Source organism: Trichosurus vulpecula, chromosome 3, assembly GCF_011100635.1.
Source record: "Trichosurus vulpecula isolate mTriVul1 chromosome 3, mTriVul1.pri, whole genome shotgun sequence".
Lineage (NCBI taxonomy): Eukaryota > Metazoa > Chordata > Mammalia > Diprotodontia > Phalangeridae > Trichosurus > Trichosurus vulpecula.
The window spans coordinates 27,393,737-27,409,062 of NC_050575.1; the positions used below are offsets into that span (position 1 = coordinate 27,393,737).

Here is a 15,326-nt window from a genome sequence, read left to right on the forward strand (position 1 = left end):
ATGCAGCCCTCTTTCCACTGTACCACACTGACTGAGCCAAAATCTGGTTGGCTAGTCCCATTCTCCGAGCCCTTCCTGACACTGCTCATGTAATGGGAGTTTAGAAAAATGCACCCACTAACTCAGGTGGAAATGGCAGGACCCTCAGGACCTAGGACCAACAGAAGAGCAAAAATAAAAACAACAACCCAGGACCTCAGCAAGATTCGAACCAGCAGACATAGAGGTAATGTACTCACACAGAGCAGGCTCTCCTCCTGGAAGTTATAGATCAGGTACTAGACAGAAGATAACAGACCCAGTCTCTTGGCCTCTTAATGTGAGAGTCAATGTGGTCCATGGGTAGGCAACCTCATGCCTAGTTTAGGTTTAGAAAAGAAGACTAGACTGTGCCAAAGACAGCGTGTAAGAGTTTGTGAACAAATGGATTCAGTGCAAAGATTAAAAGGATTTGTAGTCAGCGGACTGGGGTTCAAATCTTAACTCCATTATTTAATGCCTATATGATTTGGGGCAAATTACTATCCCCTGTCTAGTATTTAATTTCCTCTTCTGTAAAATGAGAGGGTTAGACTAAGATGATCTCTGAGGTCACTTTCCAGCTATAAAAATCCCATGACCAAGGCCCTAGAAATTGAACTCAGTTTTTATTGTACCCAACCCATACTTGCAGATTACCCAGTTTAACCTGCCCTTCACGTCACAGAGAAGGAAATAGTAGAGCCTAGGAAAAGGAAATGAATTACAACAGGTCAAAAATGAGTCACTGACAGAGCTGAGACTCCTGCTTCAATTCAACTCCATGAACACTTCCATAAATGCCGAGAAAGAATGCTGGGCATTCCTGTCCTACCTGGTCCATCGATGAATGTGCCACATATGATCAACAGGAAGGTAGATTATTAATCCAACAAGGTTTTACTGGGTTCCCATGTGCCTTGCTAGCCCTGAATTAAGCTGTGGGGGGATTAAGATACTGACAGTCTTGGTGTAAAGACAAGACTCACATCTACAAAACAACTAGAGAATATAAGAGAATTAGCTTTTAGATGGATTGGCGTAGACTTTAAGTGCTAGATAGAGGTGTACCGGAACTCAAAATTATCATTTACACCTCAAAAGATCAACAGGGAGGAAAATGTTTAATAATAGAGCTTAAACGTCTGTCCTGTATTTGGAGAGCCATTTGTTAAACATTTGCTTTGACTTTGACCTTTGGTACTAAAATGATTCAGAGGAAGAGAAACCACTCTGGGATGAACTGTTCAGGACAAACTTTCCTGAAGCAGACACTAGGGTGTATTCTCACTATTTCTAGTGCTAAACTCCCTTCAACAAAGATGATCTCCAAGTCAAATAAGTCACCTTGGGTAACTTCTGTTAGAACATGTCTATTTCAACAACAAAAAACAAAAACTGAAAGGGTGCCTGGTAAGTAATGGCAACATGATAATAAAGAGCAAAAACACGCCTCTTTTCTCACCACGTCCCTCCTTCTCCTCCTCCTCCTCCTCTTCTTCTCTCACCTACCTCCATATCCCCAAGGCTCAAGTTCTGCAGCCAAGAGGAGAGGTTTCTGTCCAGGTAGGGAGTCTCAGAGCCTTTCAAGTTTGTTGTTGCTGTTGTTTAAGCATTATTTGGAATGCATCAAATCCAAGCTGTGGTATGGTGGGGAGGCAAATGAGGGGAAGAACCAGGGAAGTTATTTCCTCAAGAGGAATTGCCTTTGGTCAGTGTTCCTTTTGCTCTTTAAAGTTCTGTTCCCTGTGACTATCTGGGTACAGAGCTCAATTACAGTGCTCACACCCTTTAGGGCCTCATACACCAGGCTTGTTTATCACCCACAGGTTACCAAGTACACATTTGTACATTATTGAAGTCCCTTTCCTTTCCATCTCCACCATCCAAATTTATAATAGTCCAAACCTACCAGCTCTCAGATTCCCTGGGACTTTCCCTGAATTCCCATGGGTTCCCACTGTCATTTTGCTACCTTGTGGCTGTGCTAGGACTAATGCCATCCTCAGAGAAGGTAAGACTTTAAAGTGTAGGTTCATGGAACTGAGTTATGTACTGTTGTGAAGGTAATCTTTGACCAAAACTCTAGCTAAGCCAAGCAGGGAAGAAAGATCAAAATAATTACTAAGACTGACAGGAATCCTCAACTGGGCACTCTGGAGGAGACAAGGAAAAAATGAGACACAGTTCTTACCCTCAGTGGAGCTCATCATTGAGTGAAATGCAGTAATTCAGATCAACAGAAGTTTACTAAACACCAACTACATGCAAGAACTGTGGTAGGAGCCGCTATACAAAAATAAATGCCATAGTCTTTGATCTTAAGGAGCTTTAATATTCTACTGGGGAATTTCACCTTAACTTAAGGTGGTGGGGAGAAACAAGGGCAAAGCAGAGATCTCTACTCTAGGAATATCTGAAAAGGGGGAATGGTGAGAGGAGGAAGATCATGGAAGGCTACACGGGAATCTGAAAGGCAAAGCCAAGAAGAATAGCTTGAAAAAAATCCATGGAGGCAGGAGGTTGAGGATGGTTTGTGAAGGGGTGCAGTGTGAAATGAGGGAGGTAAGACAGGTGGTAGTTGTAGGATTAGGAAGTGTTTTAAATGCTAGGCTAAGAGGTGTGTATTAAATATAAGGGATCAAGGGAACTGTAGTGTAGGAGACAGAAAGCTGGCTGGCTATGTGGCCCTAAGCAAGTCATTTAACTTAAGTGTTCCAGCCAGCACTTTAAGGCTTTAAGTTGATTACGGAGGAGTTGTGATTCCACTGGTACAGGGAACTCCTAGGAGAGACAAGTCCAGTCCTTATTTCTTATGAGGCAATAAAAAACAATGAAAGATTTGGGTCAGATGTTTTGTGTTAGGAAGATGGCAACTATGGTGAAGGATGGGTAAAAGGGAAGAGATGGTAGAACAGGAAGCTATTACAATACGCCAGGCAAGAGATGATGGCAGGGAACACATACTGGAGATGAGACAGAAGCATAACTAACAGTATACAAATAATTACATGTTATATTAGAGGCATAAACAAAATGATACAGGAGTTTTTAAAAAGAATTCATTTCCACTGAGGAAATGCTTCATGCAGCAGGTAGCATTTTCCCTGAGCCTTGAAGGACGGGTAGGATTTCAGCTGATAGAGATGGAAGGACAGAATAACATGAACAAAAAGGCAAAGAAAGGTGTCAGCACCAAACATGTACAGGGGGCAGCAAACAGTGCAAACCAGTTGAAACAGGAGTGTAGGAAAGAGTGTTGGAGGCTTAGACTGATAAACTAGAATAGTGCCAAACTGTAGGGCCTTGAATGGCAGACTTAAGAAGACACGGACAGTTTTTGGAGCCACAGAACCGTTTTAAGAATAATATGGTCAGACATGAGTGTTTTAGAAAAGTACTTTAACGATGACATGGAAGAAATTGGTTAGAAAAAACTAGCGAGATGGTTAGGAGATACGACAGTTGTCCCCGTGAAAGTAGATCAGAGCCTGAATGACGGTAGTAGCAGCAGCTTAAGTGGAAAGGGCTAGATGCAGATGCTAGAGGAAAAATCAAGCTTTGGTGACTACCAAGGACAAGTCGCGGAAATTCCTAACACTTTATAGCAGAGTGACTGGGAAAATATTGGGGCTAGTGAAAGAAGTGTAAATTCAGGAGGAAGAGTGGGTTTGGGTGGGGGAAAGAGAGTAGGTTGGCTTTGGGATATTGAGAGAGTAAAAATACCAGCTCATCTGCAGTTAAGATTTGAGTATTTCCCTGTTATTAACATTCTCCTTAAAGTCACCCTTTCCCCAATAACTTGGGTGAGACAGGCAAAGTCCAACTTTTACAGTTATGGCCTCCTAAAGAAGGGAATACACTTGTATGTGTTTTCTTAACTAGATGCATAAAAACTGAGTTGGATGGGGAAGATTATGGAGTCTGTAGCACAGTCAGGCTGCCATTTAATGGGAAGGGCAGCACATTAACGTGCTAACCAAGAATTAGAAGCTTCTATGATGGCTTCTCAGCAGTTGGTCCCTAGGAGAGAAGAAAGCGACCAGGAATCTAGTTCCTGCAGGGTTTTGCCCTATTGCAGTGACAACACACCTGTGTGAGGTATATATATGACTGTCAATTCAACCCTTTGCTTACAGATAACTCTCTTCACTCTTCTTAGGAGGAAAAAGAAATGCATTCGGTACTTACAAGGAGAAGGAGAAGGACGCTGCACCAGCCCAGTTTCTTCAGATGGCAGTGCTATAGACTCCCCTCCATCCCCTCTGGATTCCCTCCAATACATTCGCCCTGCTTTTACCCCAGACCAGCTCACCAGTCCCACTGATTTCACACACAGACCACCAAGCTGCCCCTTCTCCCTCTCTCTCCATCTCAAGCCTGCTCCTCATGGGGTTGGACTCCCAGCAAGGTGATCCTCAGCCCTCGGCTCCCCAGCAGCCTTTCCATGAACATTCAGCAGCATACAGGCATCATGGCAACAGGAACACAAGGGTCCTCCCTCTTCCATTAGGCAGCCGTGTCAAAGGCTTTCTCCACAGGTGGTCAAGAGCCAGCCAGCCAATCAAACAAAAACTGGCCTGGGGCCTCACCCCATTTTCCCACATAGTGCCCAGCCCTTATACAACAAAGGGACACACACAGCCTGCCTAAGCTGTGGGGCCCTTGCAGTCAAGCTGTTCAGGAGAGTGGTCAGACCAATTTCAAAATGTCACCTCATGTGCCAGCCCTTCATGTCCAGCATGGATTTCAGCAAGGTGTAGTAGAAGGCACACATGAGACTTGGATTCACAACACTGAAGCTCTAGTCCCAGCTCCTGCGGGCTCAGGCAAACTCCTGTCTGAATCTCAGCTGCCTCATTTTTATTAAAATGGGATTAACATCCGTTCTACAAATAAGGTAACAGACATGAAAGTGCTATAAAACATAAAGTAGTGCTAACTAGCCAGATGCCCACACCTGTTAAGTATTAACAGGTCACATCCTGCTTCTGATCCTTTTGCTTTAAGCCCCTGCTGAGCCCTGCGCCCACCAGCCACACCTTCCCCTCCTATGTATAGCACATTCTGGAAAGAGGAAAGGGACCTCAAAGCTGCACGTCCAAGACCTAAGTGCCAATTCTGCCCAGTGACTAGCTGTGGAAGGCGGACTCTTCTTCACAGCAATGATGAAGAAAAACTTCTTGTTCAAAGAACAGGAAAACACTGTTTACGGATAACCAACTGCTTTAGCCTGGCCAAAGGCCCTATGTAAACTCTGCTTGCGATAAATTCCATACTGAGGGAAGCCAGCAAGTTCTGCAGGAGGACAGAGAAGTCTGGCCACTCACTCCAAGGCACAGTTTGCCTTAACTGCTCAAAAATATTTCCTAGAAACCTGAGTTTCCTCAGAAACCTGTCCTAATGACTCAACGAAGGACAACACAGCTCCCAGTGCCACCAGACAGCCAAGATGCAGAAAGCCAGTCTGGGGGTTGCTTCTCAGCAGCAGTCCTTAGTCAAATCACTTTTTGAAAGAATTTCTATACATTTCCAGGTCTAGTTGTTGAAGACCACTTGTTAGAGGGTTGGCCATTAGAGTCAAGTCTTGATTAAGGGGGAGTTTAGGTATAGTATTTAAGACCCACAGATGAATCTCAAACCTCACTTAAACCTTTAGTTTCAACTTCCAATTCTGATTCAAACTTGTACTAATATCCTCTCAGCTAACAAAGACAGCTTAAGGCTTTCCTCCTGTGGTGCTTCCTGGGTGTCTCCTAGGAGAGAAGGGCCCACTGGAGTGGTAAGAAGAGGGATGACGCTTCCCTGCCCTGCTCCCCCCAATCAAAAATTCCCTATTTCATGTGATCTTTTCAGATCCATTGGTTTGGAGTGCTACTAATCCACTAAAAGTCTAAAAACTACTAAGATGATCCATGCCCCTATGCAACAGGCTTACTACAGTGGCTATTATAATCAATTTCTGAGCCTTGGAATTTTAACATACACTTTTTTATGCTTCCTCTCCAGAGTATACATAACCTGGTTTCAGAAGGAACCATTCATTATAAGGGTAGCCTATTTTTTTCCTTCCCTACCCAACTTCTTATATACTGAAGACAATGTATTATTTTTGCTATGGCATTGCAAGAAATTAAGAAAAAAATGATCTTCATAGTGTACAAAATATTTTTGTATTTTCTTAAGGCATCAACAAGGAATGCAACTTTTTTACGTAAGAATAAAGATACTTTTTAACTAGGTTTCTATATAAAAGTTTGAACCTTAGGAAGCTGTTTACACTGCGAGCACTACACTTAGTTTGCTTATTTCCCTTTGTGCAGCTACTACACAGCTGAACCTTGATACCTGGGGCCTCTGCTAGTTTTTATTTTCCATAAGGGTATACATATAAAAGGTCCTGGGGCTTTGCACAGAAAAATCAGTCCAAGGACATAACCTTTTTTCTAAATCAAAACACCAACTTTCTAACCACCTCTCCCCGCCTCCCAGGAATTGCTCTCTTGTTGGAGTCAATGCCATATTGACAAGAGGGTTTCCCACCCCCCATGGGGGTCAGGTTTTACAGATCATTTCAGTGTTTTTCTCTCTCCTGGGAGAGACTTACCTACCATGTTTGCTTGGATCATCATCCAAGGGCCCCAAACTTCTGTCCTTTCAATCTGTTCACTCCTCCCTCCAAGTAACAAATGACTTTTCAAACCAAACCTACAGACTGATTCTCAGGCACAGGAAAAAGACACCATAAGCAGACAGCATTCCCCAGGCCACATACAAAGAGCAAAGCAGGGAGAACAAAGTCCACATGGTGGATTTTTTGCAAAGGGAACTAAGACCAGTCAGGGTGCCTGGGAGACAGTGGCTACATTTTGGGACCCAATAGGCAGTAGAGAACAATTTCCAGTCTATTTTAATAACAAACCCTCTAGGCTTTATCTCAACTAATAATACATGTGCTTGATGTTAATGTAGACAGTATTTCTTTTTTTTTTTCCCTTTGGGGAAAAATCATTTGATGGAAAATAAGGTAAAATCATTTATAACATAGTACTATTATATCCAAAGCAAAAAATCTAAATCCTATTGTTTTATTAGCTCCCCCAGATCCCTTTATTCCAGAAGCTACCCCAAGTGTTATTTTATTACAAATCATTTTCATATTTCTTGTTTGATTAGTAGCCAAAATTAAATTTACACAGTTTTAATTATTATAGAAATTTTACCTCCAAAAATGTGATAAAAGTAGAAGTCACTGCAAAACCTTATCATTATGCCAAATAAAATTGCTATATGTAGCAGAGATAAATATTTAGTTATTTGGAGCAATTGGTCTAACAGTTATCCATCACGTCTTGTAATTTTTTAAAAACTTCATTAACTCTGTAACTTTTTTTTTTTTGCTTTTATGTTTAGCTTTATAAATAAAGCAATCTATAAGAAAGCTATCCATTGGGAATGGGCCATTGGAGGTCATAATACCAGTTTCTGGGGGGATGGGGTAGGGGCATTGGGAGATGGTACAGGCAGTGATATCTCTGGATTGCACAACAGGAAGTGCTGAAAAGTATGGCCATCCATAGACATCCAGTAAGTAGAAGTATAGAATTTGGCCGTCCAAACCAGAACTTTAAAAATGAAAGATATTAAAGACTAAGTCTTACAGCCACAGAAAGGTGACAGTTAAGAACATGGTAATTGAAGAGATCACCAAAGGAAAGATGTACTGGGAAAGAAAAGTTAGGGACAGGTGCTTGAGAATCTATATACACAGATAAGAGACTAGAAGAGAAACTAGCAAAGAAAGGAAAAAAAGAATAAGCCAGAGAGGTTATTATCATAGAAACCAAAGGGCAAGGAAATGATGGTAAAACTGTGGCAAATGCTAATGTAATTTGAAAGGGACAGAGGTCTAACAAAAATACCAAGAAGTGACTGTAACCTTAAAGCAGTTTCAGAAGGGGGTGGGGGGAGGAAAAGCCAGGTTACTGAGGCCTCACAGTTGTGCACAAAGAGGCAACTTCACTTAGCCATGATTGGTAGAAGAAAAATTATATGGTTGTTTGAGGGAATGAAGTAGGGTCAAGGAAAGATCTGAGGACTTAGAGGACACCTAAGCATTATCTATAGATAAAGAGGAAGGAGCCAACAGAGAGAGGAGAGATGGAAGATACAAGAGGGGGACAATCACTGGAGGGTGGCTTTGGAAGGTAGTAGAAAGAGATGAGAAAAAAGTACAGGCTTACATGGCTTGGAAAATACCATAGGTCACACACCACCCCACTCTTAACTACACTGTATAATGGTACAGTGCAAAGCACACTTATTAGTAATCAGGAACCCTTGGTTCTAGCCCCAGCTGTACCATTAAAATACAACCTTGTTTTTGTAGTCCAGTTTCAGTAGTGTTCAATTCTGTGACCCCATTTGGGGTTTTCTTGGCAGAAATACTGGAGTGGTTTGTCATTTCCCTCTCCAACTCATTTTACAGATGACGAACTGAGGCAAACAGGGTTAAGTGACTTGCCCAGGGTCACACAGCTAAGGCTAGATTTGAACTTGGGGAAATGAGTCTTCCTGATTCCAAGCCCAGGTCTCTCTCTACCCACTGCACCACCCAGCTGCTCCTTTATATCCTTAGGCAAGCTGTTTTTTCTTTGGGCCTCACTTTACTCTTCTGTAAAATGAGGGAAGCTGGACCAAAATCTCTCTAGGTTGACTCTTGGCTGTTCTGAATTTAATTGTCTCCCCTGATAGTCCATAATGCAGGTTTTAGTGTAGAACTTCTTTCTTGGAAGGACTTATTTCTTCCTACAGTTATCATCTCTATATGGAGGCAATTTTCCTATCTATTGATCCAGCTCTAACCTCTCTCCTAAGCTCCAGTCTTACATCACTAAGCTGCCTCTTAAATACCTCCAACTAGATGTCTAATAGGCTTCTCAAATTCAGCACATCCAGAATTCTCCTTCTGTCCAAACCTTCCCCCCCCTTCCAAGCTTCCCTATTACTGTTGAGGGCACCATAATCTTCCCAATCACTTATACTCACAACCTCATTGTCATCCTCAACTCCTCACTCAAACTCATCCAATACAAACAGTGTACTGCCAAGCCTTCTGTGCCTGCCATCACATTTCTTACGTCCTCCTCTCTCTATTCACACAGCTACCACCCACTTAGTCCAGGCCCTCATCATCTCCTACAGACAATAGCCAACATCCTTTCTTTCGGTTGGTCTCCCTGCCCTCAAGTCCCTCCCCACTCTCAATTCCTCCTCCACTTGGCTGCTAAAATAATCTTCTTAAAGGCACAAATCTGACCATGTCACTCCCTTAAACTTCCAGTGCTTCCATAATACTCCTCTCAGGATAAAATATTAAATCTGTTTCATTTTTAAAGCCTTTCCCAACCTTATTTAATCCGCTTACACTTTACCTTCGTTCATTTACTCTGTGATTCAGCAACACTGTCACGTTGTTTCTCATACACAACACTCATCTCCCAACTCGATTTTCAGTGGCTGTTTCCATGCCTGGAATGCTCTTGCTCCTCACCTCTGACTTCTGGCTTCAAGATTCCAACTCAAGCCACACATTCTACACAAGGCCTTTGCCATCTCCCCTCTTCTCTCCCCGCTCTAGTGCTTTCCCTCTGAATTACTTTCATTTAGACTGCAAATCTTTTATATGCTGTCTCCTCCTTGGGGGCGGGAATGATATTTTTTAACCATATTTTTTGTATCCCCAGTGCTTAGTAGCACAGTGCCTGGGCACATAGTAAACCTTACTAAATAAATGCTTGCTGACTGACTTGGGGACAGGCAGGTGCATTACAAAGAAGTAATGATGGAGAGATTTGGATAGGGACAGCGAGGAAGCTGAAAGTTCACAACTGACGGACATTAGCGTTGGAAGCAAAGTCATCTGATAAAAGAAATTGGGGATTTGAGGAATTTAAATTACTTTCTTAGAGTCTAACTCAGTTACTCTTGCGACACTTGTACTCTCTATTGATCCCTAGTTCCCTCCTAAAGAGAAGATGGCTCTCTATCTAAAAAGACAAATTACTCAATCAACCCCTGAGCCTCATGGAATCTGTTTCATCTTGTGACAATAAGCTCCAGGTGGTAACCCTCTGCCAATCATGTGGCTCTCCTAAACCTTTACCTCCTTTTCTTTTTAGCAGTGGAGCCTAGAATTGGACACAGGTCCCCTGGAAAGGCTCTTCAGCTATGACTGGACTAAAAAGAAGTTGAGGGGATCTAGTTGGGAAAATGATCACACAAGGCTCCCCTGAAGAATGAAAGAAGCAAATTCTAAAATCAGAGGATCAAAGCAACAGGATTTATTTCTAATGCATACCCGAAAGGAAAATGTGTCACAGCCAGGGGATTTAATATGCACTGCACAGTAAAAGGCCAAAGTGTAACTTTACCTTGTTTGCATCTGAATAAAGCAAAGCTTTGTGTGCTTAGGTTTCAGAAAATACAATTCCTTTTGTTTAACAGGTGACAGCTATCAACTTACCCAAAGACTGGAACTGGAAACTTCACAAGTAGATCCTATGAAATCACCCCAATTCTCACGTACCCAAGACTTTTCCTCCCAGAGGACCACAGCGCTTCTCGGCTAACTGACATCTTTTTGGATGAGGGCAGGAGTTACTCAAAGACGTCAAAGCCCAGGCTGCCCGTATGAATGGTAAAGAGACTAGAAATAGAACTTCAATCTTCTGCACGTGAACCAGGCAGGCAGTTTAAACACACAGCAGAACAGCATCTTTGGCATTATTTCATGAACCTGAAGACATAACATCATTGCCCACCCCACCCCCACCCCAATCTAATTATATATATAGTAAAATGGTACATAGCACCATGGATTAAGAGTCAGGGTGTCTGAGTCCTTATCCCAGCTCTGTCAATAGTACATAGTATTAAAAAATCTATATTACAACAAAAGAACCACTGGAGTTTTCCCAAGAAATGTGAACTTTCTAGAAAATATAATTTGTGGCTCCTTTTGTGGCATCATAAAATGGCAGAACACTAAAACTTTAATTCAACCTAAATTTAAAATTATTTTTAAGTGTTACCAATGGGGGCAGCGTAGTATAATCACCAGAAGACATGAGTTTGAAGCCCAGCTTTACTAATTAGTTACTTTTGTGACCAAATTGAGCATTACCACCCCTCCCCTCCGCCCTGGCCTCAGTTTCCTGCTTTGTAAAATGATGGAAACTAAACTAAATAATATGTGAAATGCCTTCTAGCTCTAAATTCTCTACTGCTATAAATTTAAGGCACGCTCTCAGCACTGGTACAAGCAAACCCCCAGGATTCAAATTATGTTAAGAACCCCAAATTCTAAGTTCAAGATAGGTACATGTGACCATAAATCACTTTCCAATGAGCTGTGACCAGCCAGAAAAACCAACACAAGTCTACAGCAAAGGGAATGGAAACAAAACAGATACCATTATACTGCCTTTGTAAAAATCTGGGGTGGGGCTATGTGCCAAAGAGCTTGCAGTTCTAATCTGAAGCCTCCAGAAAAATGGAAAATCAGCAGGAAAAGTCCAAAGCAGGGAAGTTAAAATAACCCAAGAGACAGAGGAACAATCCCTATGAAGACAGACTAGAAAAATGCACCGATTTTTGGCCTTTCCAGATACTGATCACAGAAGTCTACAAAATCAGAAAAAAAAAAAAAAAGAAAGGCAACACAGCTCCTCAACAAATTTTAGGTACTAGGAAAGGGAAGGTTCTCAAAGCTTAAAAAATATGTAGTAGGCTGATACTATGGAATCTATGACCCTTAAAAAACTGAGAACATAATGAAAATACCTGCAGTTTCAAACAATGTATCTATAAATCTACAGATGACATATAAGGGAAACTTCAGTTTGGAAGAACTGTGACAGACAATGACATTCCTCCCATACAACGCCACGCGGAGTCCCCAGGCTTCATTTCCCACCTTTGCGCCTCTGCTCTGCTCTCGTTTCTGCCACACAAGATCTAAGTAGCCTTTTAAAGCCCTGCATAGACGCTCTTTCACGAACCCTTCCTAAGGGCACTAAGACCCAACCATATTTACTTTTCTTTGTACCTATCTTGTAATTTACCGCAACCTGCCCTGTATTGAACAATTCAGTTCCAAAGACATATTACTAAAGTACTATGATACGCAAGGCACTGTACTAAGCCGTGAGGATTAAAAGACAAATTTTTAAAAAAAAATCTGCCCTCCAGGAGTCAAAAGGTATCTATTAAGCACTTACTATGTGCGACGAGGTAATTTGGGGAGGGAGACAACACTAATCACAGGGATCAGAAAAAAATGACCCCAGGTTAAGGCTTGAAGAAAGAGATTCTAAAAGGCATAAATGAGCGTGGAATTCTTACGCACAGGGGTCAACATGGGAAATACGCTAGTAGTGCAGTTTGACTTGAGATGCAGACTGTATGAAGGGAAGTCATTTTAAATAAAATTAAATGTCAACTGTTTCATCTTTGTTTTCTCAGTGTCCTGCCTACAAATAGATGATACTAGAAAGTTGCTGAATTTCAGTAACATTAAAATAAACACAGGTATGAAATATTAATGAAAGGGAAGTAGGTGGAGGATGGAAGCTGATAGCACATGACGATGCTAATAACAGCTTCAAGAGTGATTTGAAAGCAATTGCTTATACTAGTATAAACTACGTAAACTGACTAGCCTTTAACTGTTGGAAGTGGTATCCCTACAGCTTTCTATCTCTTCCCTCTCTTTCTCACTCACCTCAGTATTAACTTAATCACACTAACTTGAAAATCTCAGTAATCTTTGATTCCTCTTTTTGACACCTTATTTACACTGATACGTACTTTCTGAGTTCTCATAAATACTTCTCTTGTCTATATAACCTCGACCAGAACAAGTTATCTGTGCTCTTTCCTTTCACCTACCGCCGTCACTTGCCCTCCAGTTAATCCAAAATCATCATCTTTCCCTGGTTTCCTGTAGTAACTAACATCTCCCTATTCAATCTAGTCTTGCTGTCCAGACGTTCTACCAGAGCGGATACTGATGATATCTCCCCTTCGATCACATGAGGGAAGTACACTTGTTTCCAGTTCAATGGTTCTGGTAAGGACTACTCTCAGCCACTGCGTCCAATTTTCCGTGGGACTAAATCAGCCTCCTATCTGAGGAGTTACCACTTTCCGCAAAGGCCAAAGGGCCTTCTTAATCACCACTTCAAGGAGGAGAATGAAATTGTGATAATGTAGGCGGGAATTATAAATGCCAAGCTAAAGCTAGTAGTAGTAATGAATGTTAGAGATGAGAGAATTAGACAAATTCTGAGATTTCAAGTTTAGATAATGCAAAAGGGAAGTCAACAGAAAAACTGGTGTTCAGGAAGGATGGGAACAAGGAGGAAAAGGAGGAATCCATGAGTTCTGAATATGCTGTTTAGGGTTATCAGGCTACAAAAGTGATAAGGTACAAATGGTCAGCAGTCATGGAAACGTTTTCAGATCTGAATCATCTGCATAAAGGCAGGGGTTAGAATGGATTAGATTATAAAGAAGAGAAAGTCAAAGACAGAACCTATGGTTAATGCATAGAGGGAAAGAAAAGTGAACATACACAGAGCTCTTTGGTCTAGGATGTTAGAATGATGATCAGCAGTTTCAGTTATATTACAAAAATAAGCACGAAGGATAAGGCCACTAAACTCAGGGAGATGATATGATACTAACCAAAAGTCAGAATTACACTCATTTTGCTTTCATTTTCTTTGGCACGGATGATCTTTGTGGCAGAGAAGAAGAGTTAGCAGAGAGCTGATAGTACGGCAACAGTAAGAGAGAAAGCACCTGGCCCAGAAGAACGTATTAAACCATTCAATGACATTTTAGACTATAACACGCCCACAGTACTAGAGAAGGGCAAATCTCCTGGTTTACAAATTATATGTTAAAAAGATCACTGACTACAATTCCCGGAAAAATTCTAAAACATATTAAAGAGATTGTGAGTGAACATCTAGAAAAGGAAGCAATGACCACAAACTGCTGACATGGTTGCGTCAAAAAGATATTGTGAAAATTTAGATTTTTTTTTCAAATTACATCAACAAGCATTTATTAAGCTCCTACTATATACCAGGCATTATGCTAAATGCTGAGGGCTGTATTACAAACAGTTCCCACCATCAAAGAGCTCACATTCTAATAGGAGAGATAACACATATATGTAAATATATACAGGATACATACAAAATAATTCAAAGCAGTTTTGTAAGGAAAGACAATAGCAGGGACCTCTATATGCTCACTCTTCCACCTCTCTATTAAAAAGTGTAAATAGAGGACAAAAACAGAAGCTGGTAGTAGCTAGGCAAGATGCCTTTGTAGCTTGCATCTCCCAGATAAGAACAGATATACTTCTTATAGAGCCCATAACAGTTATGATTTCATCTTAAGAAGCTGATACTTAGTTAAATTTTGAAGGAAACCAAGTAGACATGAGGAGAGAGAGCTTAGAAGGCCAGTGCAAAGTCTGGGGGATGGGCAACAGCATCAAGTTCAAGGAACAGCAAGCAACTAAGCTACTATGGCTAGCCTACAGAGAATGGAGACTGGAAAGGTTACGTCTTACTTATTAGACATAGTAAATATGAATTACAACAGTGTATTTGAAATCTCTCCTCATTTCGAGCCAAATGAGAGTTATTAGAAATGGCTGAACATTCACAACCCCAAGAGTCATTAATAACATTAACTGTTAAGTTTGGAGAAAGGTCTCTGGGGGATCAAGGATCAGTCTATGCTTGGCCTGAACATTCTTATCAATGACTTGGATAAAAGTACAGATGGCATGCTCATGAAACCTGGAAATGACAAAAAGCTGGGGACTAACACTGTGAATAGTCAACCCAGGAGGAAAAAAAAAATCCAAGTAAGATTGAAAGATGAGTCCTACATTTGTGACAAATTTTTTCAAAGGAGTCAAGGGTTGATAAGAGTATATATAAAAATAACCTAGACATTTTAATGTTAAACTAAGACTATGCATCGTAGGGTTGAATAGAGATTGGTCAGAATGGCTTCTAAAATTCTTTCCAAAAGAAGTTGATGTGAATATTGATAACACCAACGACAAGTGCAAGAGCTGGGACAAAGAGCTAAGCCACCAGTGGTTGAATCCATCTAACAGTGAAAAAAAAAATGACGTAGCAGACCAGTAAACGGTGAGCAACAAAAATCTGAATGGGTTGATGTAATCCAATTATAGTTATCAAAGGAGGAGAGAGGTT

At 41.2% G+C, this 15,326-nt stretch overlaps 1 protein-coding gene across 4 annotated transcripts in view; it reads left to right on the forward strand.

The window, feature by feature from the left end:
• TCF7 (transcription factor 7) overlaps nucleotides 1-7,390 on the forward strand; it is a 119,464-nt gene extending 112,074 nt beyond the window's left edge. For 3 of the 4 annotated variants that reach the window (XM_036748747.1, XM_036748749.1, XM_036748748.1), the window contains one exon: nucleotides 4,181-4,348. In XM_036748747.1, coding sequence (XP_036604642.1) covers nucleotides 4,181-4,266 — 86 coding nt within the window. In that variant the 3' untranslated portion in view covers nucleotides 4,267-4,348. Of the gene's footprint in view, nucleotides 1-4,180 lie in introns of all 4 variants that reach the window. The other variant, XM_036748750.1, reaches the window with a different exon arrangement.
• The last annotated feature ends 7,936 nt before the right edge of the window (nucleotides 7,391-15,326 follow it).